Below are 27,282 nucleotides of genomic sequence, written 5' to 3' on the forward strand. Positions count from 1 at the left end.
CAGATCACTTGAGGTCAGCAGTTTGAGACCAGCCTGGCCAACATGACAAAACCCCATTTCTACTAAAAATACAAAAATTAGCCAGGTGTGGTGGCACACACCTGTAATGCCAGCTACTCAGGAGACTGAGGCAGGAGAATCACTTCAATACAGGAGACAGAGGTTGCAGTGAGCCGAGATCGCTCCACTGCACTTCAGCCTAGGTAACAGAGTGAGACCCTGTCTCAAAAAATAAAATTAAATAAATAAATAATAAAAAATAATAGTAATAATAATCCTCCGTGGGTTCACAGACGGGCTTCCTGCCTCTGCACTGGTCATGTTTGCACTTAGAAGGCTATTTGGTATTTTCCATGTGGCAACCTCTGAAAATAAGAAGATTGAAGCAGTTACTTTCTAACAGGTAGATGATGTCCTTTAGTTATTTTGGAAAATTCACTGACCTACCCTGGGTGAATGAGTAAATTCCCCCAGGGCTGTTAACATCATGAGGCCAAGATAGTAATATTCACTAGTCTATCTGGGGAGAAGCACAGCTCTGCCAGCACCTTGTCTTAGTCAAAGCAGGAAATGCCCTAAATGACATTTCCCCATTCCCTCCCCATATTCCCACCCACATTAAGTGACTTGTATTTTTACAATTTTTTTTTTTCAGACGGAGTCTCGGTCTGTCGTCCAGGCTGAAGTGCAGCAGCGCAATCTCGGCTCACTGCAACCCTCGCCTCCTGGGTTCAAGAGGTTCTCCTGCCTCATCCTCCTGAATAGCTGGGACTACAGGTGCACATCACATTTTTGTATTTTTTAGTAGAGACGGGGTTTCACCATATTGGCCAGGCTGGTCTCAAAACTCCTGACCTTATGATCTGCCCACCTCAGCCTCCCAAAGTGCTAGATTACAGGCATCAGCCACTGCACCTAGCCACAAATTATCTTCTATACCAACCAAGATGACTGGTAAAAAAGAGTGGCGTTTATACTTCTGTATAAAGATAAACAAAACTCATAACACACACACACACACACACACACACACACACAATGTTGGGAAAGGATAGGTAGAGATTTTTAAAGCCTTTCAAATAATTGAATTAAAGAGAGAGAGGAAAACAGGCAAAGTCTATAACCTTCCCTCCTGGCCTCCTTGAAGGTAGCAGGTGACCACAATAGACTTTTATTTTAGCTAAATATTCCTGTGGGCTACCTGACCTCCTCTTCCTCGGGACTCCTGAATCTGGCCAGGCCCAGGGCCTGAGATCTACCCAAGTGCTGTCCTGTTCCCACGGGAAACTCCCAAAAGGAGCCAGATTCTACCCTATTTTTTCATACCTACTAAGAGCTTGCCTTCTAGGAATCAAAGTAAAGAATCAATACAATGAGAATCAGAGAACCCCAATCCCCTGAAAAAAAAAAAAAATCTAGATTTGGATTTGCAAGGTATTATAGAAATTATTATTGTCTTCAGTACCATTCAGGCAATTTGACTAAGTGCTATCAATTTAACCATGGAACACAGAGTTGCATAAACTGACTGAGCTTTCCCTACCATATTGTCTGTTTGCCAACTGACATTAAAATAGAGATAACCTCCATTCTTTGAACTTCCACTCTCTGAACTCTGGTTTTCCAATTGGATTCAGGTAACTTTTTAGATTAATCTATTATTATCTGATCTATCACTTTTCCTACCCAAACAGATTCAGATATTCTTTGCTATCTAAATTCGCCATATAAACTCTTGCTATCTCAACTCAGGATCCAAACACATTCAGATGTCAGGGAATGCCTAAAATTTTAGTGATGCATAAATCAACGTTAATCTTACCCTGACGGGGGATGAAGATTGGTTGCAACTTGAAAGGTTGGAAGGACCCTAATCAGAAATCCCTACTCCCAAGGGGACTACATAATCATTTCAAATGTCTTTATCAAAATCTATACCATACCACTTCATACTCATCAGGATGGCTATTATTTAAAAGAATAGAAAATAAAAAGTGTTGGCAAAAATGGGGAGAAAATAGAACACTTGGGCACTGTTGGTGAAAATGTAAAATGGTGCAGCCACTGTGGGAAAGTTTGGCGGTTCCCCAAAAAGCTAACACCATATGATCCAGCAATTCTACTTCTAGGTATATGCCTAAAAAATTGAAAGCAGGGACTCAAACGGATACTTGTACATCAATGTTCCTAGAGTAATAAAATTCACAGAGGCAGAGTAGAATGACATTTGCGGGGGGCTTTGGCAAAAAGAAGGATGAGGAGTTATCGCCCAGAGGATACAGAGTTTCAGTTGGAGAAGATGTAAAAGTTCTACAGATGCATAGTCATTAACAGCTGCACAACAATGTGAATGTATTCAATGCCACCAAAATTATACACTTAAAAATTGATTAAATAAATTATATGTTACGGTATTTTACCAGAATTTCTAAAAAGAAAAATGATCTATACCGGAGACCATAATGAGATATCACTATACACCTATCAGAATAACTAGAATAAAAAATAGTGGCAATGCCAAATACTCACAAGGATGCAAAGAAATTGGCTCTCTCGTATGATGCTGGTGAGAATGTAAAAATGATACAGCCATTCTGGAAAATTGTTTGTCAGTTCCTTTAAAAACTAAACATACACTTACTATACGACCCAGCAATCACACTCCTGGACGTTTATCCCAAGAACATCCACGTTTGAAACATTATGAAAATTATGTCCACACAAAAACCTATACACAATTGTCCATAGCAGTTTTATTCATAATAGCCAAAACCTGGAAACAACCTGGAATGGTTAAACAAAGTGGAATGGATAAACGAACTGGAAAAACATGGAATGGTTAAACAAACTGGACACCCACATCATGGAATACAACTCATCAACAAAATAGAATGAGCCCTCGATACATGCAACAACTGGCTGCTTCTTAAGGGCATTACGCCGAGTGATTAAAAAGGCAGTCCCAAAAGATCGTAAGCTGTATTACTTCACATATATATAAATTATTGAAATGACAAAATTATAGAGATCAAGAACAGATTAATGGTTGTCACGGGTTAGGAATGGTGGGGGGAGGGGAGAGTGGGCATATGTATGCACCATAGTTTATCTACTCATCGATGAAAGCTGAAGATACTGGCAATTCTGAACCATCAAAAATGCTTCAAAAATTATCCTGCATCCACATTTTTAACTAACGACCACATGCAATTTAATGGCTAATAGCCCCTTCCCATCATCCCAGCTTCCACTGAGAGCACAATGGCGGTCACCAATAGAAATCTCACTGACAACTTGTCAGGTATCATCTTATATGGCTTATTTTTTTCCCCTGTTTTGCCTGGGGGAAAACTCCCTTTTGAGTTCAGTCAAAGGTTTTAATACAATATCATCTATTTTCACATTTAATCCTCTGCCATCTATGCATAAATACCTTTTTAAAATTCAAAAACACAATGACAGGTGTTCCCACTTCAAAACAAACCTAGTATTTAAAAATCTGATTTCAAACATACAATTTAGTGTATTTATCAAAAGTATTCTCTACTGGGTTTTATTAAAGAGGACACTTTACTGCTAAAACAGGATTTTATATATAGGTAACTTTTCTAAAATACCTTCATTAATAAATTCCTAATGAGGAATTCAGTAAAGATATAAAGAACAATAAAAGTCACAATTCAAAATAAAAACAGAACTGCATTATTATGAAAGCTAATCTTGGACTTCCCACTGAAAAAGTTATTTAACTCATTTTGTTCCACTAGCCCTTGGGATATTCTTGTATCAACTCACGGGAGATGTTTTCAATTTCTTACCAAAATATGCACTATTCCTTTCACACAACATTTTATGGTGACTTTATTTTTTTAATTTTTTTCAGACCTCTCAGGGATGAATTTAATTTTTAATCAATACATTGTAATTATACATATTTATAGGGGACACTTTGATATTTTGATATGTACATTTTGTACAATGATCCAATCAAGGTACTTGTTGTATTCAATCACCTCTTGCACTTATCATATCTTTGTGGTAAGAATATTCAAAAGCTTCTCCTCCAGCTCTTTCGTAATATACGATACTTTACTGTTAACCATAGTCACCCTACGGTGCAACAGAACACCTGTGCAATAGAACACCCGAACTTATTCCTCCTCTACAATTGCAACTTTGTACCCACTGAGCAACCTATCCCCATCTTCTCCTCTCTCCTTGACCTTAAATGGAAAAAATCTGTGATTCCTGCTAGACTCACAAATTTTTTTAATTTTTTTCTTCTTTATTTAAAAACTGATTATACAATTTGGGCTCATAGTAAAAAATTCAAACAATAGAAGAGTGTGTATGTAGAAGGCATTCCCCACCCCACTCCAGGAGTTCGGGTATCATTCTAGAAGTGTTCTGTCAATACATAAGTGTCTTTGATTTAAAAACACACACACATGGGTTCCCATATTCTCCTATAACTTGTGTTTTTAAAAAACCACCACATTTCCTAGATATCTTTCCACTTCAGCACATTCAGACTTCCATCATTCTTTTCAAAGATCAGATAATTGATTTAACCATCTAAAGATGGACATTGTGATTGATCGCAGTATTGTATATGTAACTTTCTTTACATATTGGAACGCTGAATGGGAGTGGGTGAGTCCTAGGAAACATTCTCTCCTAAAAGCTTACATTTTTCATTGGCTAGAAGTGATCAAAATAGATTCTGCTGATGAGAATAGACTTTTGAAAGCAGTATGGTCAGGTTGGCAGGTGAGGCTCACAAATTTTTTAAATCTAATTTATGAGTGGTCAAGTACATTTAAATAGATATATGCTTTAATGATGCAACTTTATTAGATAATCTGCTGAAAATGAATACTTCAATAATCACTTTATTTTTTCTGTAGTTTCATGGTTGTCTGTTCTCAAAGGGATACAAGAAGCTATGTTTCCTCTTCCTACACAGTCACTTTCAATAACCACAACCATATTCTAAATGATAGTTATATCAGATGCTTTAATGTATTGTTTCAGTAACCTAGATTTTCAAATTCCCTCCCATCAGCACACCTGCTGCTCAGCACGTTCCACACCCAGATTGCCCATAAAGAGAGTCCTCCTGTATATGTTACTCCACAGCCTGGTCATTTCTAATTCCAAGGTGGCACAAAAGTCTTTGGCAACTTTATAAAAGGCAACCGTAAGTCTTTGACATGGTGTATACCTGCAACTCTTCCTAAATTGTTTAGAGTTTTCCCCTAAATAAATCTCTCTCTCCTCTCTCTCCCCTCCCCCCCTTCCTTTCTCTCTCTCTCTCTCTCTCTCTCTCTCTCTCTCTCGATTCCCCTTATTATTGATCTGCACAAAAGAAGGAAGGGCTGAAGACAAGTCCCTGGGGAAACATGGAAACTTGCTAGCCATGCACTTCAAAAGATTCCCACATCAGGGCCACGTTTCATGACCATAACTTCATGGTTATTCAGAAATTGCACTCCCCACCCCGCCACACACACACACACACACACACAGAGCTCTAGGGGAGAAACTAGGGCAGCCTCTTCTGCCCCCCAATAATTCCACCATCTGTAAGCAAAGCTTGATGTTCTTTTCTACACTCAGAAGAAAAGGGTTTGCAAAATTAAGTATAAGTACATGGAGAACACAAGGACCATCATATAATGTGGTGATGCAGGTAGAGGCTGAAGACGTGGGTTCCAATGCAAGCATTGCCCTCACCAGAGGTGTGATGGCTCCAGCCTCCTCTCCCAGGCTCACAGCAACCCTCCCCTCCAGTCAGCTGCTGCCAACCAGTGCAGGCGCCCTCTCTCAGACCATGACCTCTCCTTGGACCACCCTTCACCTGCCTGTGACCCAGCTAATTCCAGTCTCTATTGTGAACCCAGCTCCTACACAGGCTCTGCAGTCCATTCGCCTCTCCTGTGGCTTCAGGCGGATTCTCAGCATGTTTTTATCCAACCATTTATCACAATTATCACACATAATCACTTTCTGTAATGATGCCATTGCCTCCCCAGTAGTGAATTCTCAAGTCAGGGCAGCCAGTTTCCTCCATCTTTGGAAAAAAACCCAGAAACCAGAGGCCGATTTTCCATACCACACTAATGAAGCTTCAAGGCTCCCAAAGACCTCTTTCAACATTTAGGGAAGACCTTAGAAACATGGTCATACAGCCATTTCCTTCTAATCTGCAAAGCAAGAGACATTTCAAAATGGATCGAATTTGACTTGTACAAATCAGGGGTGGTCACCAGATTTCCATCAGAGGAAAACAACAATAACAACATAGAATATCACAAGATTTGCTTGTAATCTGGTGTTTATCCAAAGTGTTCTTGGTGGATGATGTTACAGAAAAATTAAAAGTATTCTATGCAGAATAGAAGCAATTACAATTTGTTAAGTTGGCTTTCTCTTTCCATTCAATTTCCCCTCAGACACACTCCCCTTCCTGTTGGGTGGCACTGGAATGTCTGAGGGCATTTTCAGGATCTGGACAAGAGGAATCTTAATTGGAAATGTGACGTTTGTGGAATTTGCCAGCTTTTTTTAATTTGTAACTTATTGTTGTAAATGAACATTCCCTTTAAATCTAATGTTGTTTTTATAATTGTATTCCTTTTCTGAAAGGGAATCTTTCCAATGGCATCATCTTCAGGCCTCACAAAACCTGCATCTGCCCTTGCCTGTATTTCACTTCGTATTTGAAACTTAAAATCTAAAATCTGCCATGTGAATTAATGCATGCACAAACGCACGTGGGGCAAGTCACTTAACATCACCAAGTTCATCTCCACTGCCAAATGATGTGTGGGTCTAATGAAAGAGCTAATGTGTGAAACCATTTTGTAGGGCACCATGAGATGTTCTGATCAAGTAAGGTAGTAACTTCGTGGTTGCTATGGTTTGAAAGTCCCCTCCAGAAACTCACGTTGACATTTAATCCCCAATGTGGTTGTATTAAGAGATAGGGCCTTTAAGAGGTGACTGGATCATGAGGGCAGAGACCTCATGAATGGGTCAATCTATTCATGGATTAATGGGTTATCATGGGAGGGGGACTGGTGGCTCTATAAGAAGAGGGAGAGAGATCTGAGCTATCGTGTGGGCACACTCAGCCCCTCAGATGTGATGCCCTCTGCCATCTCGGGACTCTTCAGAGAGTCCCTACCAGTCTCATACACATGCCCCCTCAACTTTGGACTTACCAGCTTCTAGTTCTCTAAGATATAAATTTTGTTTCTTATAAATTAGCCAGTTCCAGGTATTCTGTTACAAGTAATGGAAAACAGACTAACATAATGGTTGTTCAAAGATGCAGATTATAGTAACTATAAGTGCTGGGAGATACTAATAAAGAATGCTAAAGAAGGGGGTAAAAAAAGAGTTCACGTGACATCGTTCACAGATAATCTTTTCTGAGTTAGGAGATTCTTCAGGAACTTCCTGTCTGATAAAGTAAGCTTTTCATTCCCTACAGTTTTAACACAACTTCCTGTTAAGTTCTAGTTCTCAGCCGCCAGGAATTGTCTACCTGGAAAAGACTTCCTTAATTTTTTTATTGCACAATGTTTACATATGCCATATAGTACCTTAAAAATGTTAAGTTTCGAACTCTGAGACATGTTCCCCAAACATCCACATTTACTGAAGATTATGACGACAGCCCCCTCCTGCTGGACCATCTCTCTATCTCTTCGTGCAGCTGGAATACCAAAACTCAAATGACAGTCCCATTCCCAAAATAGTGATGGTCACATACCTGCTGGGAAAACCCACAGTACAGAAATAAGCAAACAACAGAATTAAAGAGTGCTCCAGGAGGAGCCTCAACCACCGTTTATTGAATGGCACTAAATTAGAACTGTGTATTAATTCAACAAATATTTATTATGTAATACATGCCAAGCACTAAACTAGTGTTGGAAAATCAGTGGACGAAAACAATAGTCCACTAGAAGATTATGCCATTGGAAGGATTCCCTTTCAGAAAAGGAATAAAATTATAAAAACAAAATTAGATTGAAAATGAATATTCATTTATAAAAATAAATTACAAATTTTAATTGAATGTTTGAGTCTCTGCTGTATTGATGCTTACAATAGAAAGGACGCTAAACAAAACAATAACAACAATACTCTCTCAAAATAGAAAATGTCCAGAGGACTACATTAAGGATGTGACATTTGAGCTGAAATCTGCAAAGTGAGTAAGAATTTAATTATACAAAGGGGAAGGAAGCAAGAGTAGGCCAGGTGAAGACAACAGCACATACAAAGGTCCTGGCCAGGAAGAAGCATGGCATTCACGAAGAAATGAGAGCAGAAGGGTATGGCTGGAGCTTATGGTGTAAAAGGTTTCTGCAATCCTACATGTGACCCCAAATCATCTTTAATTATCAACCATTTGGTCGATGGGACCCTCCCCCTAATGACCACAGCCATTGCCTGGAATGCTCCTAGAAAGGGTCAGAGAGCAAGCTTGCCTCCCCTCAATGATTCTCTAGAAACTCAATCCACAAACGTTCACTGAAAGCCTATAGTGCACTGGGCACTGCACTAGGTATTGCAGTGCAATGAAGGGTAACAATCTACATTCAGGAGATGATGCACAGCCAGATGCATAGCTGTCCAAGGTCATAACCAACATACAATATTGCATCCCATTCCTACCTTAGGGGCATTCCTGGATATGGAACGAAAACAGCTTGGGCGATGTCCTAGAATTAAGAGAATGAGGAAAGTCCACTAGGGTAGAGAGAGGACTTGTCAGATCAGAAAAGATAAATGATATGGTTGCGAGTTGAGACATGAATGCAGAGAAATAATACTAGAAAGGCATGATAAAGTCTTCACCAATTCCGAGAAAATGGCACCTCTGAAGAGGCCGGGGCAATTATCCAAAGGTGAATTAGAACAATGGCTGAGGAGAGAGAGGGGACAGCCATGGCCATCAGCAGGTCTTGATGACTGATAAGACAGAGGACAAAGGATGGAGGAATTACAAAAACTCAGCTTAAAGCAGGACACCTGGGAGAGTGGTGGGATGGTAACAGAAATCAGGAAGTTGGAAAGAGGAGCTGCTTAGAGGAAAACTTGGAAAACTTTTTAAAAATAGAACAGTCTGAACTTAAAGTCAAATTCTGGCTAATTGAGTGATAATAGCAAACAGGCCAGCTGGAAATGGAAGATGAGACCTGGGCAGAGGTCAAGACGAAAGGGCCTGCATGTGGGAGTCTTCCAGGAGGAGTGATGGTCTAAATAACAAGAATAGATGAGCTTGCAAGAAAAAGAGGGGAAAGAAGAGGGCCCTGGGGAACACCCACACAACAGAGGAGAAGAAAGCGCAATAGACAAAGAGATAACTTGAAAAAGAACCAGCAGAGTTCACGAACACCAAAAGTACACTTTTTAAACATAAATCATGCAACTGCCCCCCAGCCTATGGTAATGACCTGACCCCTCCCACCCCTCTGACCTGTCTCCTCTCCTCTCCCCTCCCTCACAAATACAAGGGCCATGTTGGCCTTTTGTTGGCCTTCAAATACAAAAAGTTCATTTCCACTCTAGGGCTTTTGTGCTATCTGATCCCTCTACTAGACTGCTCTCCAGGAGAGCCCAGAGAGACTAATGACACACACACACCATTCTCTGCCATGTCATAGCCTTGTACTGTCCTAACCCATATCGCTATCTGAAATTCTTATTTATTTGTTTACCTACTTATTTTCTGTCTCCCACTCCCAAGTGTGTTCTGGGAGAGCAGGGATGTGGGACCTTGTTTCTCACTCTCTGCTCTTACAGTGCATGGCACTAAATGGGGACTCGAGAAAATAAACACCTTAGATTAAGCAAGAGCAAACTTAGTGACCTGCATAAGATCCGTTTCGATAAAAGTAACAGCATCAAGATATGGAGAGGTAAAGTAGGCAAGGGCTAGAGACACTTATTTAAAACATACACACCCTCCTCAGGCGTAAGCAGGAGGAACTGTTGAGAAGGTAGTATAGCTAAATCACATCTTCTATAAGGGCTGCCTTTCTAGAATACGGAAATAAAACATTTTACCTGGATCACATGTTATGTCTTTTACTGAGGCTTCTCCCAGAGAAAACTCTGACCCATTTCCATTATGCCTAAAATCCTTGCTTAGATGGTAAAACATTTTAAAAACTCAAATAGAACAAAAATATCGGCTACTTCAAGTTCTTTATTAAAAATACAGGCTGCACATCACCCAAATTGTGGGAGCTGTCACTGAAATACAGGAAGTGAGGCAGCATCAGACTTTAAGAACACTTGGCACTTATTTACCCGCGGACCTGAAACCCACACCCACCAAGAAATTTCTTCAAAGCTGGGTGCTAGACTGACTCTTCCTGTGGTCTTCTGTAGTTGTATATTCGCCTTTGGGCCTTTCCCCAGAAGCTCATCATCTCAGTTGTGACAGTAGGAGGGGGCACCATAAAGTGGCACTGTATTGAGAGAAGAGGGAACTGTTTCTTTCAAAACGTGAAATGGGATGAAGCTAATGGAGGATTTGTAAAATGTTTCTAAGTCAAAGGTTTTACTAAAGTCTGAGAAGTGGCTTTTCCCCTCTCTGCTCCTGCCAGAACTACCAAGCAATCTCCTGCAGCAGCTAAGGAGCTTCAGACTTCCCAGGAATTGACATCTCGTGGCTGCTGGCCAGGCTGGGTAAAACAGTTACCACGGTCCTCTTTGCTCTATGGCTAGAACATGCTGCTTTGGAATTTGTTTGCCACCTCAGAAGGAAAACAGGAGAAATGGCAAAGAGATAAAAGCAGGGCCATTCAGAGAGGGTAGGAAAAGGTCAAGTTAAGTTGGTAGAAACAAAAACCACCAAAGAGAACCAACTTCAGGAAGCATAGATTAACCGACGATGGCAGAAACACCCCAGCAGGTGGCAATTCTCAGAGATGCACATGCTCCTGTGTTTTAAGTCAAGACACAAGTAAAGTTAATATAATTTGCTTTAAAAAATGTGTACAAAGTAAACGCGTGATCTAGAAGTTGAATTCAGGCAAAAGCCCCGCCTGATTCCATTGGCTAAGCCACACTTAGCTGTATTAACCTACTTTAAAAGACACCCTTACCTACCACCCTCTGACACCTGAGCTAATGAAAATTTCTATTATTTTGAGCTGGGAGGAACTGAATGGAGCAAATGACCATCAATTAATAGGTCTGGCTTCTTGTGAGCAAATGAGCTTTAGAAGGTCAGGGCTTGCCTAGACATAGTTATCAGCAACATCCTCTCGTGAGATCAAAGACAGACCCTTTAATTTAAGGTCCAGGAAGGAGCACCATTCTTCATGTCAGAAAGCTCGAAGGCAGCTGCAGGGCAGGAAAGGATAAAATGGTGCCCTTGAGTACTTGGTCAATGAGGAAATGGAGATGTGGCAGAGCAGTGGGGGAGGCTGTTACCAGTGAAGGTGGGAAAACCCCAGACTTATTGTGGGATCTGCCACTAACAAACTTTCTGAGCAGAAAAATTATTCTTATTACTTCTAATAGAGCATTTTAAAATCCAGAGAGTCAAACCAGCTGAGTTAACTTAGTCGAGCCAGTCAATTTCCCTCTTGGAGACTAATCTCCTCATCAGCAAAGTGAGGGTGCCCAGGCAACGGTCCCCAAGATGCCCTCACAGACCAATATTTTGAGTTGATGGGCATAAGGCCAGTCATAGGTAGCCCACTGGGGGATGCAGAGCCACCAAGAGAGAAGGGCAGTGTCGAGAGGACAGGATTTCCCTCCACAGGAACCAAAAGCCACAGGGAATCTGCAGGGTTCTGGAAGAAGGCCCCTGCTGGGTGACCCCATAACAAAGCCACCAAGTCACTTACCACCTCAATAGGAAGCTGCTTCCCTGGGCTGAGGAAGAGTCCATCCAGACAACTTGGACCCTGTGCTCCGGCCCTCCCTCCAGAAGGCTGGGACCAAGGGGAGTATGCTCCACCAAGTATTCAAGGAAGCTATACCAACATCTAGAAATTAGAAAAGGCTGAATAGGAGAGAGTTTCACCCCACTACCTCTAGACATCAGATTACACCTTCAACACACACGATGAGCCCAGCAGCAACCAACATTCTTGGGACCAAACACAGCAGGAGACAGTGACCCAGAATAAAAGAATAATATAAACATAAAATGCTAAGGGAATAGCGAAGCATCTTAGATCCAGCTGGAAACAAGCTACTGAAGCAAAAACTCCACTGCCCAAATGGTTATACAATTTGCAGCCTCCGGAGAAAAAAGTGATCACACTCTTCTCAGTCAGTTGCTATGATTAACGCGTCTGCACAGCACGTCAGAAGGGTGGAAGAGAGCAAGAACCCACACACACAGTCTCACACATGCACCCTCTGCAGATGTTAAAAAATCTCCATGGATTAGAGGCTCATATTAGTCAGAATTTGAGAAATGGGAGAAATGAAGGGACCATGGCAAAAAAGGGAGGATTAAAGCAAGCAAGGAGATTTCTTCCTTCTAACCCTTCACCAACTTAATCAACATACAAAATTTAACATCCCTCCTTTCTTCGCACAATGAAAATGAGAACATAATCCCCAGTTACATAATTATCAGTTATTAAAGACATTAAATATTTCTGAAAGTTGCTTAATAAAATGTCAACTATTAGATCTCATTTGCAAAGTAATCCACTAAAATTTAAAATATATATGTCCTTCATCCAGCAATTCTACTCTTAGGAATCTATCCCACAGAGATGAAAGTATCAGCGTATAAGGACATATGCACAGGATGTCTGGTGAATAATTGTTCCTGACTGCCAAAAACTGAAACAAAGTGAATGGCCATCAATAGGGAATGAGCTTGGCCCATTCCTATTCATTAATTACAGTAAGTTTGAGCTACGTTTGATGGCTTATAGGAGTTTCTACGAAGTATCACTGAGTTGGAAAAGATACAGAGGTCCACCTAATATGATCGTTCTACTAAAGCTTGTATATGTATATATGAAAACAGAAAAACATGAAAATGTTTGCACTGAGTCCATGGTTCTCAAACTTCAGCACACAGCAGAATCACTTGAAGGTTTTATTAAAACACACATTGCTGGGCCCCATCCACAGAGTGTCTGATTCAGGAGGTCCAGCGTGAGGTCTGAGAATTTGCATTTCTGGCAAGTTCCTAGGGATGCTGATGCCGCTGAGAACCACTGCAGGCAGTGACTCTAAGAGTTAGCTCAGAGTACAGGAAGGGGAAGTATAAAACGGGGGTGAGGGGAAATGGGGTCCTGTCCATTATAAGAAAAACAGCATTTCCATATAATTCCTTATGAAATACTGTGTGTGTGCGCATGTGTGTGTGTATATATACATTTGCCAAACAAATTTTACTGTATACCAAAATACTAATAAAGTTCTCTCAAAAGAAGAATTTCGCCAGGCGCAGTGGCTCATGCCTGTAATTCCAGCACTTTAGGAGTACAAGGTGGGTGGATTGCTTGAGCCCAGAAGTTTGAGACCAGCCTGGGCAACATGGCAAGACCTCATCTCTACAAAAAATACAAAAATTAGCCAGGTGTGGTGGCACATGCCTCTAGTCCCAGCTACTCTGGGGGCTGAGGCAGGAGGATTGCTTGAACCTGGGAGGTGGAGGCTGCAGTGAGCTAAGATCCCACTACACTCCCCAGCCTGGGTGACACAGCGAGAACTTGTCCCAAAAAAAAAAAGGTGGAACTTCAAATGATCTTCACTTTCTTTTTAATAATTTTACTTACTATTATAGTCTTTATAATAAGTAAGTGTTATTTAATCATTTTAAATAAAGCCATTTTAATTGAGGAAAAATGGAAAAATCTTTGGAACCAACAGTTTCTCAAGCAAGACTTTTCTGTTTTATTCACAGCACTAAACCGATATTTCGGAAAGACTAGCATTAATTATACTTTACAAACAGGTTTTGTTTTTGTTGAGATAGGGTATTGCTCTGTCACCCAGGCTGGAGTGCAATGGTATGATTATAGCTCGGTGCTGCCTTGAACTCCTTGGCTTAAGTGATCCTCCCACCTCAGCCTCCCAAGTAGTTGGGACTATAGGCTTGAGCCACCACACCTGGGTAATTTTTTTTTTTTTTTTTTGTAAAGACAGAGACAGCCTGTTACCAGGCTGATCTTGGGAGGACTAAGCAGCCTCTCAAAGTGCTGAAATTACAGGTGTATGCCACCACACCCAGCCAATTATACTTTATACAAAAATAAAATATAATTAATATTTTAAAAAAGGAGCTCTTGGATAAATAAGTAGAATGCGTATTTGTTTTATAACTCTCCTTGATTTACAAATTTAGAGAAAACTCAATATAAAAAGTAATCAAAAAGCACTCATTAGCAAAAATACAAATTGGCTTGTAAATGCAAAATCTCTTCCTCTCTCAGAATTTAATTAAATGCCCAGTAAGCAAAATTTCTCCTGGTAAGCTGTCCTTGCATTGTTTCCTATCTCTTTTTACATGTAAGCTGGGAAAAAGAAGACTAAGAGCAATAATCTAAAAGTAAAATTATCTACTTTCTCATGGCAATGTGAAATTTAAAAATAAAAACAAAATAGAAATATCTTTATAATTTCCAGTACAGAACTTTTAAGCTCCCAAGTGGTGTCAACTGAAGAATTTTAAGCCAGAAAAATAAACACCTTAGGTTGATTCCATTGATTCTAATTTACAGTTTTCCAGGTTTTTGCACTTCTCATTAGCTTCACCACCACAACTCTTTTTCTAGCTTAAAATATACCTCCTAATACTATTGTACCATTCAGTCTAAAAACTAAGCATAGACTTCAAACCAGACTGCCGGCCTCTGTATTTTAGTTGTTTTGTTTGTTTGTTTGTTTTGGTTTATTTTGCTTTCTTTTTTTTTCTCCTTGGAATAAACAGGCTAGCCTTCCAGTGCTGCTCCTTCAGTTTCCTTTCAAGCACAAATGCAGGAAGCTGCTTAGAGACTAAAAATTGGATTTGCAATGCTCATATATATCCCTAAGTTCCACGAAGTGATATTATAAAGCTCTTGGCTGCCAGTCTTGCCAACTCCTGCTTCTTCTCTGATCTTAGTACAGTGTTTCTCTTTTTCTGCAACTGCAACTCAGGGAACTGCCACGGATTCTTTTAAAAATTAGACTAAAGCTGGCCATGGTGGCATATGCCTGTAGTCCCAGCTACTGGGGAGGCTAAGGCAGGAGGCTTGCCAGGGCCCAGGTGGTCGAGGGTGCAGTGAGCTAAGATCGTGCCAGTGCACTCCAGCCTGCACAACAGTGAGGCCCCATCTCAAAATAAATTTTAAAAAATAAATGAATAAAATAAAATTTTCACTGAATCTGTGGCTGAGTTCAGGAATATTACTATATCTCCCAGAAGAAGAGAATCTCCTTCCTAAAAACGAGCAAACAGAAATGAGCCAAAAAAAATTCTACAGCACAAGAGGCAGAGCCAAAGACTGCACCTGCTTCTGAAACAGATTCCTGAAAGGTATAGAAAAAAAATAATAATTTTTGCGTGTGCTCATAATAAAATGTAAAAGATTATCTCTATAAAACTATGTGCGCATAAAATGGCCAAGATTTGACAATGCTACATAAAAACTAAAAGTGCTGGAATCAAAAATTGTGCTGGCAAGCACAAAAAAACAACTTGATGCTACTGAAAACTTAAGTGGAAAACAAAGATAAAAACATTCTTGGCTGGGCGCGGTGGCTCATGCCTGTAATCCCAGCAGTTTGGGAGGCCGACATGGGTGGATCACAAGGTCAAAAGATTGAGGTCATCCTGGCTAACATGGTGAAACCCTGTCTCTACTAAAAATACAAAAAAATTAGCCAGGAGTGGTGGTGGGCCCCTGTAGTCCCAGCTACTCAGGAGGCTGAGGCAGGAGAATCACCTGAACCTGAAAGGCTGAGGTTGCAGTGAGCCAAGATCGTTCCACTGCACTCCAGCCTGGAGACAAAGCAAGACTCAGTCTCAAAAAAAATTTTTCCAGAATGCAACCCTCCTTTCTCCCCAAAAAGAAAAAAAAAATCCAATCTTTGGATATTAGTTGTTCTATCTAGAAGGGGAAAACAATAGTGGAAGAAACAATCTTTAAAAAGAAAAATCGAAAGTGTTCTTCATCAATCCAAGCAAAATGCAGGGGGAATTTAAGAAAATATTTACATCTGTAGATTTTCTATAGGTATAAAGTTGTCTATCATCTTCAGGAAAGATTCTCTATAGTGACCCGACAAATAGAGACAAAGAAGCATTTTAGCCATAAAAATGTTATAAGAATTCCATCAAAACAGATTATAAGCAAAGAAATAAAAAATCACCTATAAGACCCATCTGAATGAGGTGCCCTTTTTCGAGAGGTGGGTAGAAATTGGGGAATAATTTCAATCAATTCTTTTCCTTCCTGATTATTGTTCCACTTATGTAATCTAATTGTCCTCCAGGTAAATCTTATTAATTTATATATTTTTTAAAGTCTGTTGTAATTAGATTTTTCTAGGGCATTAACATACAATTATGCATAGTGTTATTCTATAATTTTAATACAGCCTCCTAATATGTAATGGACTCTTCACAATTTCCAATGGAGAGGGTATCTTTATTATACACTTGCCAGAGTTATTTTAATTTGTTTTTCCAAAAGAAATAGTCAAAATAACTAAGTAGGATTACTAGAAGTACATACATTAAAGTCTCCAAAATTAAGAGATGCAATAAATCACAATCAAATGAGAAAACACAGTATCAACTAAATAAATGTCAAAAGAACCCTTGCTAAAATTCAACACAGATACAGATAAAACTCTGGAAAAATCTGTATCAAAATGTCAACAGAGCTTATCATTCATCATGGGATTAAACATGAGGTTTTAATTTTTTCTTTTTGCTGTGTCTCTTTCTAACGTCTTACAATAAATATATATAAATAAGAAAAAATATTAAGGGTTTATGAACCAAAATATAGTAAACTAAGAGAAACTAGAAGTGAATATTTATCAAACCTCTGAAGACAGAAGGGCAGAGAGCAGTTTCTTCCCCAAAATACAGAAACAAATTGTAGGAGAGTTTTGAGTCTGCTGTGTCTGCACAACATTACTCATCTGGTAGATTTTGGTTTAAGACTTGTTTTCATTATAGCATGTCTCTACTGACCTCTTACTGGATGAGGCCAGGTGGCTAGATTGGCTTAAGTCAGTTTGCAATAATATTGACCAAAAATGTTAAATTAAATTAAAAAAAGGTATACACTCTACCATATGTAGTAAGAGTTATGTTAAATATATTTCATATATTTTATCTAAGATATCATTATTTATAACATACATTTAATATTCTACTAGAAAAGAAAAATTGCCAATTAGGATATAATTTTTAATTACCTAGAATCTTATATTTATCAAAAGATCTTTTCTAAATTAATCTATACATAGATTTTTATCATGTAACATGCTGTTATTTCCATGTCTTGGCCGGGCGTGGTGGCTCACCCCTGTAATCCCAGCACTTTGGGAGGCTGAGGCGGGTGGATCACGAGGTCAAGAGATCGAGACCATCCTGGCCAACATGCTGAAACCCCATCTCTACTGAAAATACAAAAATTAGCCAGGCATGATGGCACGCACCTGTAGACCCAGCTATTCAGGAGGCTGAGGCAGGAGAATTGCTTGAATCTGGGAGGCAGACGTTGCAGTGAACTGAGATCGCGCCACTGCACTCCAGCCTGCCAATAGAGTGAGACTCCATCCCAAAAAAAAAGAAAAAAAAATTCCATGTCTTTCTAGTTACAAAGTAACTTTGCCTTATAAAAGAAAAAAAAAATTCCATGTCTTTCTAGTTACATAGTAACTTTGCCTTATAATGCTAGATCATGGTGAAGTCATTTTGAAAGCAATTAACTTATGTAGTACCAGCAAGGTATATAAACTGAAATGACAATAATATGAAACTCTGTGACCAAGGTAACACACGTGTAGGCAATGACATCTGCCAAGAAGCACAGCGAATGTAAGAGCATCTCAATTTTAGAGATGTTAAAATGAGAAAAAAAATTACACCTTAAAATTGATAAAATATATCAGTATTTCAATATAATAACATTATCCATAGGGGGTGCAATTATGACATTTTCTTAACACTTTCCTATCCTTTTCATTTTACTCTAATCAGCATTTTTTTTAATAACTAGAAAAACTTGTTTTTGTTTTTATTTGATTCATTTAAATCTCTTCTCTTCTTGGGCAATGTGTATTAGTTTTTCCCCAAATCTGGTCACAATCTAGTAACTCTGTTCAAAACAGCTACATGAGGAGGTTGGTCAGCTACAAGGCTTCTATCATGATTAGGCTTGTGGATTTGTCTGTTTTGAGGTAGGGAAGGAGGGTGGAATGAGTAAGGAATAGGAAGGCACACACAGAAAAAACAACAGTAAGATTTGGGAGTACTCTACAATTTAGTGTCAGACCAGCCTTTTTTTTTTTTTTTTTAAACCTTTAATCATGGCTGGGCCAAACCCTACTGTCTACAGGCACATTTTATGGCCTGAAAATCACAACCTAGAGAGAGTACTAGAGATCACTGGGCAACCCAAGGGGCAACTTTTCTACTATTCTGGAATCAATTTGGTTCATGACTCTGTCTTCCTCCAGAGAAGTATGTGTGGTGTGTTGAAGGGAGTGAGGGTGAGTGAGTAGGAACTTGGCTGGGTAATGAAGTGTAGGAAGTGGATGAATCTATTCTCATCAATTGAGGATTCTGATTAAATTTGTTCCAATTCTGGCCAGGTATGGTGGCTCACACCTGTAATCCCAACACTTTGGGAGGCTGAGTCATTTGGATCACGAGGTCAGGAGATCAAGACCATCTTGGCCAACATGGTGAAATCCTATCTCTACTAAAATACAAAAAAATTAGCCAGGTGTGGTGGTGCATGCCTGTAGTCCCAGCTACTTGGGAGGCTGAGGCAGGGGAATCGCTTGAACCTGGGAGGCAGAGGTTGCAGTGAGCCGAGATCCCACCATTGCACTCCAGCCTGGCAACAGAGCAAGACTCTGTCTCAAAACAAAACAAAACAAAACAAAACAAAACAAAACTGTTTCAATTCCTTGAAATTTTGTTCTAAACCCTGGTTTCCTCACACATTCAGGCTCACCTGCCCAGGTCCGCCCCACACCAACACAGTTCCCTTCCAACAAAGGAAGTTTTGTTTGAAATCAGAAGGAATGAGGCGAGATGAGCCCATCTGCCATTTTCTGTGTGAGGAAACAATCTGTTCACTTCCCTGTTAACCCGAGGAGTTGTTCTCAGAATGGCATCCTCCTGGGCCTAGACAGCACATCTAACTACAAATCTCATTGGGCATTCCTGTCCCCCAGTGCCAACTCCCACTTCTGTTTATGTCCCAGCACTTTTTGTTTGAATTCTTATTTCGTACTTTTAGCTAACACAATTATCACGAAACCTTCCCCTCAAAAAGACACACAGAGAAGTTATTGACTATTATCAGGATATAATCATAAAATAATATGTTCACACACCACTTATATGAGTGAAGTGAGTGTTTCTGAGTCCAGAAATTACACAGTTAAAAAAAATACTGAGGGAAATATAAAAACCAGACTTTAAAATAGGAGCCAACCAGTTTTAAAAGGCTCCATGCAAATACTTGAACTAGACAGTAATGGTCAGTGTATTGTTTTTAAAAAGTCTTAACTCAATAGTAAGAAAAACATTTCTCCCCACTTCAGTCACATGGTTTGGAGTTAAGAAAGGGCCCCTTGGACCTGAAGCCCAGTGCTTAGCAACTTACGTAAAGAGGTGCTTCGCTGCAGCTCAACTCCATGGCTTTCGCATCTGCAATGAAAATAGTAAACAAGAGCAGTTATTGCAGGAGGCCCCATGGAACCCACCAGCTGAGCTCTCCCTGTCCTGCCTGCAGTTATCAACATTGTGGAGGGAGGAGCAAACTCATTAGATAGGAAAACTGCAGAGACAAAATATAAAAGAATGAAGGACTAACATGCTATCTAAATAACATATCCTCTCGAGAACACAATATGATGGCCTCTCAAAAAATTACACGTAGAATTACCATATGACTTAGCAATTCTACTTCCAGGTATATACCCAAAGAATTGAAAGCAGGGACTCAAACAAATTTTTATACCTATGTTCATAGCAGCATTATTCACAATAGCCAAAAGATAGGAAAAAAAACAAATGTCCACTGACAGATGGATAATCAAAATGTGGTATACACATGCAATGGAATATTATTCAACCTTAAAAAGAAACAAAATTCTAGTACGTGTTATAACATGAATGAGCCTTAAAGACACTACGCTAAGTAAAATAAGCCAATCACAAAAGGACAAATACTGTATGATTTGACTTAAATGAGGTATCTAGATAGTCAAACTCATAGAAAAAGAAAGTAGAATAGAGATTACCAGAAGCTGGACATTGGGGAGAATGGAGAGTTATTTAATGTCTATAGAGTTTCAGTTTGGAAAGACAAAGAAGTTCTGGAGATGGCTGGTGGGGGTGATGGTTGCACAACAATGTGAATGTACCTAGTTCCACTGAGTTGTACCTGAAAAAATGGTTCAAATGGTAAGTCTTGCATATATTATCGAAATAAAAAATCATAGTAATTATAGTACATGTCGTGTCTACATGAAGCAAAATAATTTGAATTTGAAAAAATATATATCCCACCACCTTATTATTTTATATTAGTTTCCACACATATGGAAACCCTGTGACCCCAGACACTATCCCATAGACTGCTCCTAAAATAAAAATATTTCAGAAAGCCAAGAAAGGTCAACATAAGCATGCTGAAAGTTTCACCTGTGTTCATCGCTTGGCTCACAGGTAATTCCAAAGTCAGAGTCCACTTTTGGCCAGGTGAGGCAGAACAGCACAGTGACAAGATAGTTCTATTGCCTCCCTTACACAGAGGGCCAGAGAGTTCAGCTGCATGATTGCATGGGTAGGATGCAGCCCACTGTCAAGCTAACCAACCTCTCTGCCAGGCGTGCGCACCTGGATCTGCTTCTGGGTGTGCCTGCCCCTTTAAAATAGCACAGATGGATGGATAAACAAAATGTGGTGTGTACATACAGTGGAATGTTATTCAGCCTTAAGAAGGAATATAATTCCAACAAATGCTACAACTGGACAAGCCTTGACAACATTACCCTAAGTGAAATAACTCAGACAGAAAGGACAAATACTCTATGATGCCAGTTATATGAGGTACCTAGAGTAATCAAACATGAGTTTGACATGAGAAGCAGAAAAAAAATGATTGGTAGTTGCCGGGGTGGGGTACACAGGAGTGTATTGTTCATTGGATAGGGACTTTCAGTTTTGCATAGATGAAAGTGTTCTGGAGATGCACAATGGTTATGGTTTCACAGCAATGCAAATATACTTACCACTACTGGCCTGTGTTAAAAATGGTTAAGATGGTAATTTTTATGTTGTCTATTTTGCCACAATTAAAAATTTTAAAGTAAACAAATAGCACTTAGAAACTTGTTTCCTACTTAGAAAAAACAAAAAAACCCAGCATCACTCACTGAACACCAACTGTGGGCCAGGTATTACACAAAGATAATAAAGACATGCCTTCTGGGTCTGCCAGAAAGTGGTCCAGCCTTCAAGGAGTTCCAAGCTGAACAAAAGAGAATGAAAGATTGGGAGACAGGGAGGAGCAGGTTGCATGAGAATTCTAAATGGGGCAGACAGGGAGACTCACTTGTCCCTGCACCCTTGCCTCCTTCCCACTGCACACCTGAGGCCTGGGTTCTGCTCCTTAGGCCAAGCCTGGCTCTGCAACCTCTGCCTCCCAGGTTCAGGTGATTCTTATGCCTTAGCCTCCCGAGTGGCTGGCATTACAAGTGTGCACCATCATGTCCAGCCTCAGCCCTGCTGCAGTAATTTAGGGGCTTCTCTTAAGAATGAATTGTGGGGCTAGGCACAGTGGCTCACGCCTGTAATCCCAGCACTTTGGGAGGCTGAGGTGGGTGGATCACCTGAGGTCAGGAGTTCAAGACCAGCCTGACCAACATGGTGAAACCCCATATCTACTAAAACACAAAAATTAGCTGGGCATGCTGGCAGGCACCAGTAGTCTCAGCTACTCTGGAGGCTGAGGCAGAAGAATCACTTGAACCTAGGAGGCAGAGGTTGCAATGAGCTGAGATTGTGCCATTGTACTCCAGCCTGGGCAATAAGAGTGAAACTTCATCTCAAAAAAAAAAAAAAAAAAAAAGAATGAATGAATTGTGACATTTAGTACAGTAATCCCCAAAGGATACACTTGGCAAGAAAGCGAATATGAAAAGTTCTATTTTTAGGTATTTTTTATAAAACAATTTAAGTTTTACTAATACTTCATATACACACTGGTGATAGCACCCTCCTAGGTCCCAAGACATGTTTCCTGAGATATCTTGAGAGATGACTGAGGGTCCTACAAGGCAGAGGGTTTGACAACAGGGCCCTTCTCAGCCCTCAATTTTATTTAAAATATCATGTCCTGTGGCAGTTTATGTGGACCCACTTAAATGGGTTTATAGATTATAATAATCCATTTATTATTGTTACTATTTGAAACAGTATCACTCTGCCATCCAGGCTGGAATGCGGCCGTACAATCATAGTTCACTGTAACCTTGATATCCTGGGCTCAAGCGCTCCTCCTGCTTCAGGCTCCCACATGGTTAAGATGATAGGTGTGCTAACTTGTTTTTTTGTTTTTTTGTTTTTTTTTTTTTTTTTAGAGATAGGGTCTTGCTACATTGTTTAGGTCGTCTCAAACCCCTGGCCTCAAGTGATCCTCCTGCCTTGGCCTCCCACAGTGCTGGGATTACAGAAAATAATCAATTTTTTTTTTTTTTTTTTAGACAGAGTCTCGCTCTATTGCCCAGGCTAGAGTACAGTGGCATGATCTCGGCTCACTGCAAACTCTGCCTCCCGGGTTCAACCAATTATTGTGCCTTAGCCTAGCAAATAGCTGGCATCACAGGCATGCACCACCATGCCCAGCTAATTTTTGTATTTTTTAGGAGAGATGAGGTTTCACTATGTTGGCCAGGATTGTCTCCAACTCCTGACCTCAAGTGATCTGCCTGCCTCAGCTTCCCAAAGTTCTAGGGTTACAGGTGTGAGCCACCATGCCCAGCTTATATTCATCAATTTTTAATGAAACTAACTTTACAAACCAGAGTGTGAGAAACTTCAAATTAAAGATAATACTAACAAGAATATGAAAGAACTGAGACTCCTATTCCGAATATAAATTGTTCACCAGCCACCCATAAAATAAAAATAATGGCCAACCCAAGAACATCAATAAGCTGATCCCTCCAAAATTCTAAATTATCAAGAAGGCATTTAAAAAATTAATTTATATCCACTAGCACATACTATGATCCTCATCTTAAATGTCTGCTGCACTTCAATATATTAGCAATTTGTCATCTATGTTTATAGTCATGCCTCATACAATTCCAGTCTTTCACAAAATTTGCTTAACTTGACGATAAAATTAGAAGATCCTTGGCCGGGCGCAGTGGCTCATGCCTGTAATCCCAGCACTTTGGGAGGCTGAGGCGGGCGGATCACGAGGTCAGGAGATGGAGACCATCCTGGCTAACACGGTGAAACCCCATCTCTACTAAAAATACAAAAAACTAGCCGGGCGTGGTGGCGGGCGCCTGTAGTCCCAGCTACTGGGGAGGCTGAGGCAGGAGAATGGCGTGAACCCGGGAGGCGGAGCTTGCAGATCTCACCACTGCACTCCAGCCTGGGCGACAAAGCGAGACTCCAACTCAAAAAAAAAAAAAAAAAAAAAAAAAAAAAAAAAAGATCCTTATGTATTTTTGTACATAATCCTAGTACTTTGAGATTTCCACTTAATAGCCCCCTCAAAAAAATGCATTAGTATAGGAAATGTGGTAGCTTAAAAAAAAATTTTTTAAAAAAAAGCAGAAATAGCAAACACTTGGAACCAACCCAAATGTCCATCAATGATAGACTGGATTAAGAAAAGGTGGCACATATACACCATGAAATACTATATAGCCATAAAAAAGGATGAGTTCATGTCCTTTGTAGGGACATGGATGAAGCTGGAAACCATTCTGAGCAAACTATCACAAGGACAGAAAACCAAACACTGCATGTTCTCACTCATAGGTGGGAATTGAACAATGAGAACACCAGGACACAGGAAGGGGAACATCACATACCAGGGCCTATTGTGGGGTGGGGGGAGTGGGGAGGGATAGCATTAGGAGATATACCTAATGTAAATGAGGTGGAGCACAGCAACATGGCACATGTATACATATGTAACAAACATGCACATAGTGCACATGTACCCTAGAACTTAAAGTATAATTTAAAAAAAAAAAAAGAGGGAAAAAATAGCAGAAATAATACAGAGAAATAAAGCAGCAAACTAAAATGTATTCCTTGGCCAGGCTCAGTGGTTCATGCCTATAATCCCAGCACTTTGGGAGGCTGAGGCAGGTGGATTGCTTGAGCCCAGGAGTTTGAGACCAGCCTGGGCAACATGACGACACTCCATCTCTAAAGACAAAAAAGATAAAATGCATTTCTTTATGAGTAAAACTATGGAAGACTGTTGAATATTTTAAAAAACAAGTCTATCAGAGCAAATTCAATTGTGCAAGTTTGCTGTACACTTAGGAAAAAGTACAGATGTTTTCCACAACTCGTGTGGCATTTGCTAGATTTTCTCTGATAATAAAATATACTCAAATTTTTTTTAATTTTTATTTTTATTTCAATAGGTTTTTGGAGAAACACGTGGTGTCCGGTTACATAGATAAGTTCCTTAGTGGTGATTTCTGAGATTTGGGTACACCCATCACCCGAGCAGTGTACACTGTACCCAATGTGTAGTCTTTTATCCCTCACTCCCCTCCCATCCAAAACCCATCATTTTAAGTGAGAATATGGAGACATATTCTGAAGAGTGAATTACTTTTTTTTTTTTGAGATGGCATCTCATTCTGTTGCCCAGGCTGGAATACAGTGGCTCAATCTCGGCTCACTGCAAGCTCTGCCTCCCAGGTTCAAGTGATTCTCCTGCCTCAGCCTCCTGAGTAGCTGGGACTACAGATGCCCACCACAATGCCCAGCTAATTTTTGTATTATTAGTAGAGATGGGGTTTCACCATGTTGGCCAGGCTGATCTTGAACTCCTGACCTAAGGTGATCCACCCATTTTGGCATCCCAAAGTGCTGGGATTACAGGTGTGAGCCACGGTGCCCAGCTGTGAATTGCTTTTTTAATAAAAAATAGTGTTCTATCAAAAACTGTTCAAGTACAACCACTGGTAAGGCAGCTGCTCTTATAAGTAGTTTAAAAAACACCACACACGAGATTCATTCACTTTGTCATTCATGAGCAAGGTACTGCGACAAAGAACTTGAAGCCAAAAGCACAAAATGTTCTATGGGACATTAATCAATCAACATGGTTAATTTTGTGGAAATAAGAAATCCAATGTGGTCAAATCTTTGCAGTGTATGTAATGAGATAGGAAGTAACCATAAAAATCTATACTACATTGAGATGTGCTGGTTATATTGTGGCAAAGTACTTTAAAAAGGTGAAACCCCGTCTCTACTAAAAAATACAAAAAAAAACTAGCCGGGCGAGGTGGCGGGCGCCTGTAGTCCCGGCTACTCGGGAGGCTGAGGCAGGAGAATGGCGGGAACCCGGGAGGCGGAGCTTGCAGTTAGCTGAGATCCGGCCACAGCACTCCAGCCTGGGTGACAGAGCGAGACTCCATCTCAAAAAAAAAAAAAAAAAAAAAAAGTTGTCAAACTTAAACATGTACTACATAATTTTCTCTTACAAAAATAGAAGTGTTATAAACTTACTGGTTTTTCAAACAATTAGCCTGTTCCTTCAAGAAAAAAGTAATTTTCTTTTTCTTTTTATGACCTGCCATTTCAGGAAAAAAAAAAAAAGTGATATTTTAATAAGTGAAAGAGAAAATGTATTTCAAAAGAAACAGATTATAGATAGTACATGCCACAGTAAGAACTTTTTTTTTTTTTTTTTTTGTTTGAGATAGAGTCTCGCTCTGTGGCCCAGGCTGGAGTGCAGTGGCGCAATCTTGGCTCACTGCAACCTCTACCTCCTGGGTTCAAATGATTCTCCTGCCTCAGCCTCCCAAGTGGCTGAGATTACAGCTGTATGCCACCACACCCAGCTAATTTTTGTATTTTTAGTAGAGACAGGATTTCACCATGTTGGCCAGGCTAGTCTCGAACTCCTGACCTCAAGTGATCTGCCTGCCTTGGCCTCCCAAAGTGCCGGGATTACAGGCGTAAGCCACCATGCCCAGCCAGTAAGAACATTTTGAAAGAGTATCTGTCCATGTTTCCATTGATTTTGTTGCAAAAAAAAAACAAAAAAATCATTTAAAGTTTGTTACCCACAAAAGCCCTCATACGGCATTCTGTAAATTTTTGGAGAAATATATGTCTGGTTTTTTTTATCTTCCAAAGGGAACATGTCATGGAGTTTGAGATCAGCCTGGGCAACATAGCAAGACCCTGTCTCTACAAAAATAATTTTGAAATTAGCCAGGCATGGTGGTGCATGCCTGTAGTCCTAGCTACTCAGGAGGCTGAGGCAGGAGGATCTCTCAAACCCAGGAGTTGCAGGCTACAGTGAGGTATGATCATGCCACTGCACCACTGCCCTTCAGTCTGAGCAACAGAGCAAGACCCTGTCCCCAGTCAAAAAACAAATATATATATATACATTGTTACAGTAATATGATTTATATGTTTTATAAATGATTTATAAATAAATACATTAAATAGAATACATGCTAATCCCCCCCCTTTTTTTTAAACTTGATAAGGGTACATTTTGAAGATCTGCCCCCAAAAGTGAGCCTTTTTCCCTAGTTGTCAAGCTATAAGTATTTTTCCCAGCAGTTTTCCTTCAGGCTTTGTAGAATGAGGCATGGCCTGTGGCGTGAGACAAGCTCACGAGAGCCCATGTAGTTGTGTATTTACACAGTGAGAAGGCAGGCTACAGTGGACTACAGTGCAAAGTCCAGCATCACACAGTTTCACGAAGGACCCAGATGCCAACGCTTTGCACTTTTCAGTCAGGAAGAAACCAGCTGCATCAAAGGCCTCCCTCAAATTTGGATTATACTATGATCTCAGCAAGAGGT

General features: G+C 40.0%; 1 protein-coding gene across 3 annotated transcripts in view; it reads right to left on the reverse strand.

Annotated features, from left to right (window-relative positions):
* Positions 1-27,282, reverse strand: part of ARHGEF28 (Rho guanine nucleotide exchange factor 28) — a 313,178-nt gene that overhangs the window by 231,781 nt on the left and 54,115 nt on the right. For all 3 annotated transcript variants that reach the window (XM_050793496.1, XM_050793501.1, XM_050793497.1), the window contains exon 2: positions 19,848-19,891. In XM_050793496.1, the coding sequence (XP_050649453.1) occupies positions 19,848-19,880 (33 nt within the window). In that variant the 5' untranslated portion in view covers positions 19,881-19,891. The remainder of the gene's footprint in view (positions 1-19,847; positions 19,892-27,282) is intronic.

The sequence above is a fragment of the Macaca thibetana genome, chromosome 6 (genome assembly GCF_024542745.1).
Source record: "Macaca thibetana thibetana isolate TM-01 chromosome 6, ASM2454274v1, whole genome shotgun sequence".
NCBI classification, from domain to species: Eukaryota; Metazoa; Chordata; class Mammalia; order Primates; family Cercopithecidae; genus Macaca; species Macaca thibetana.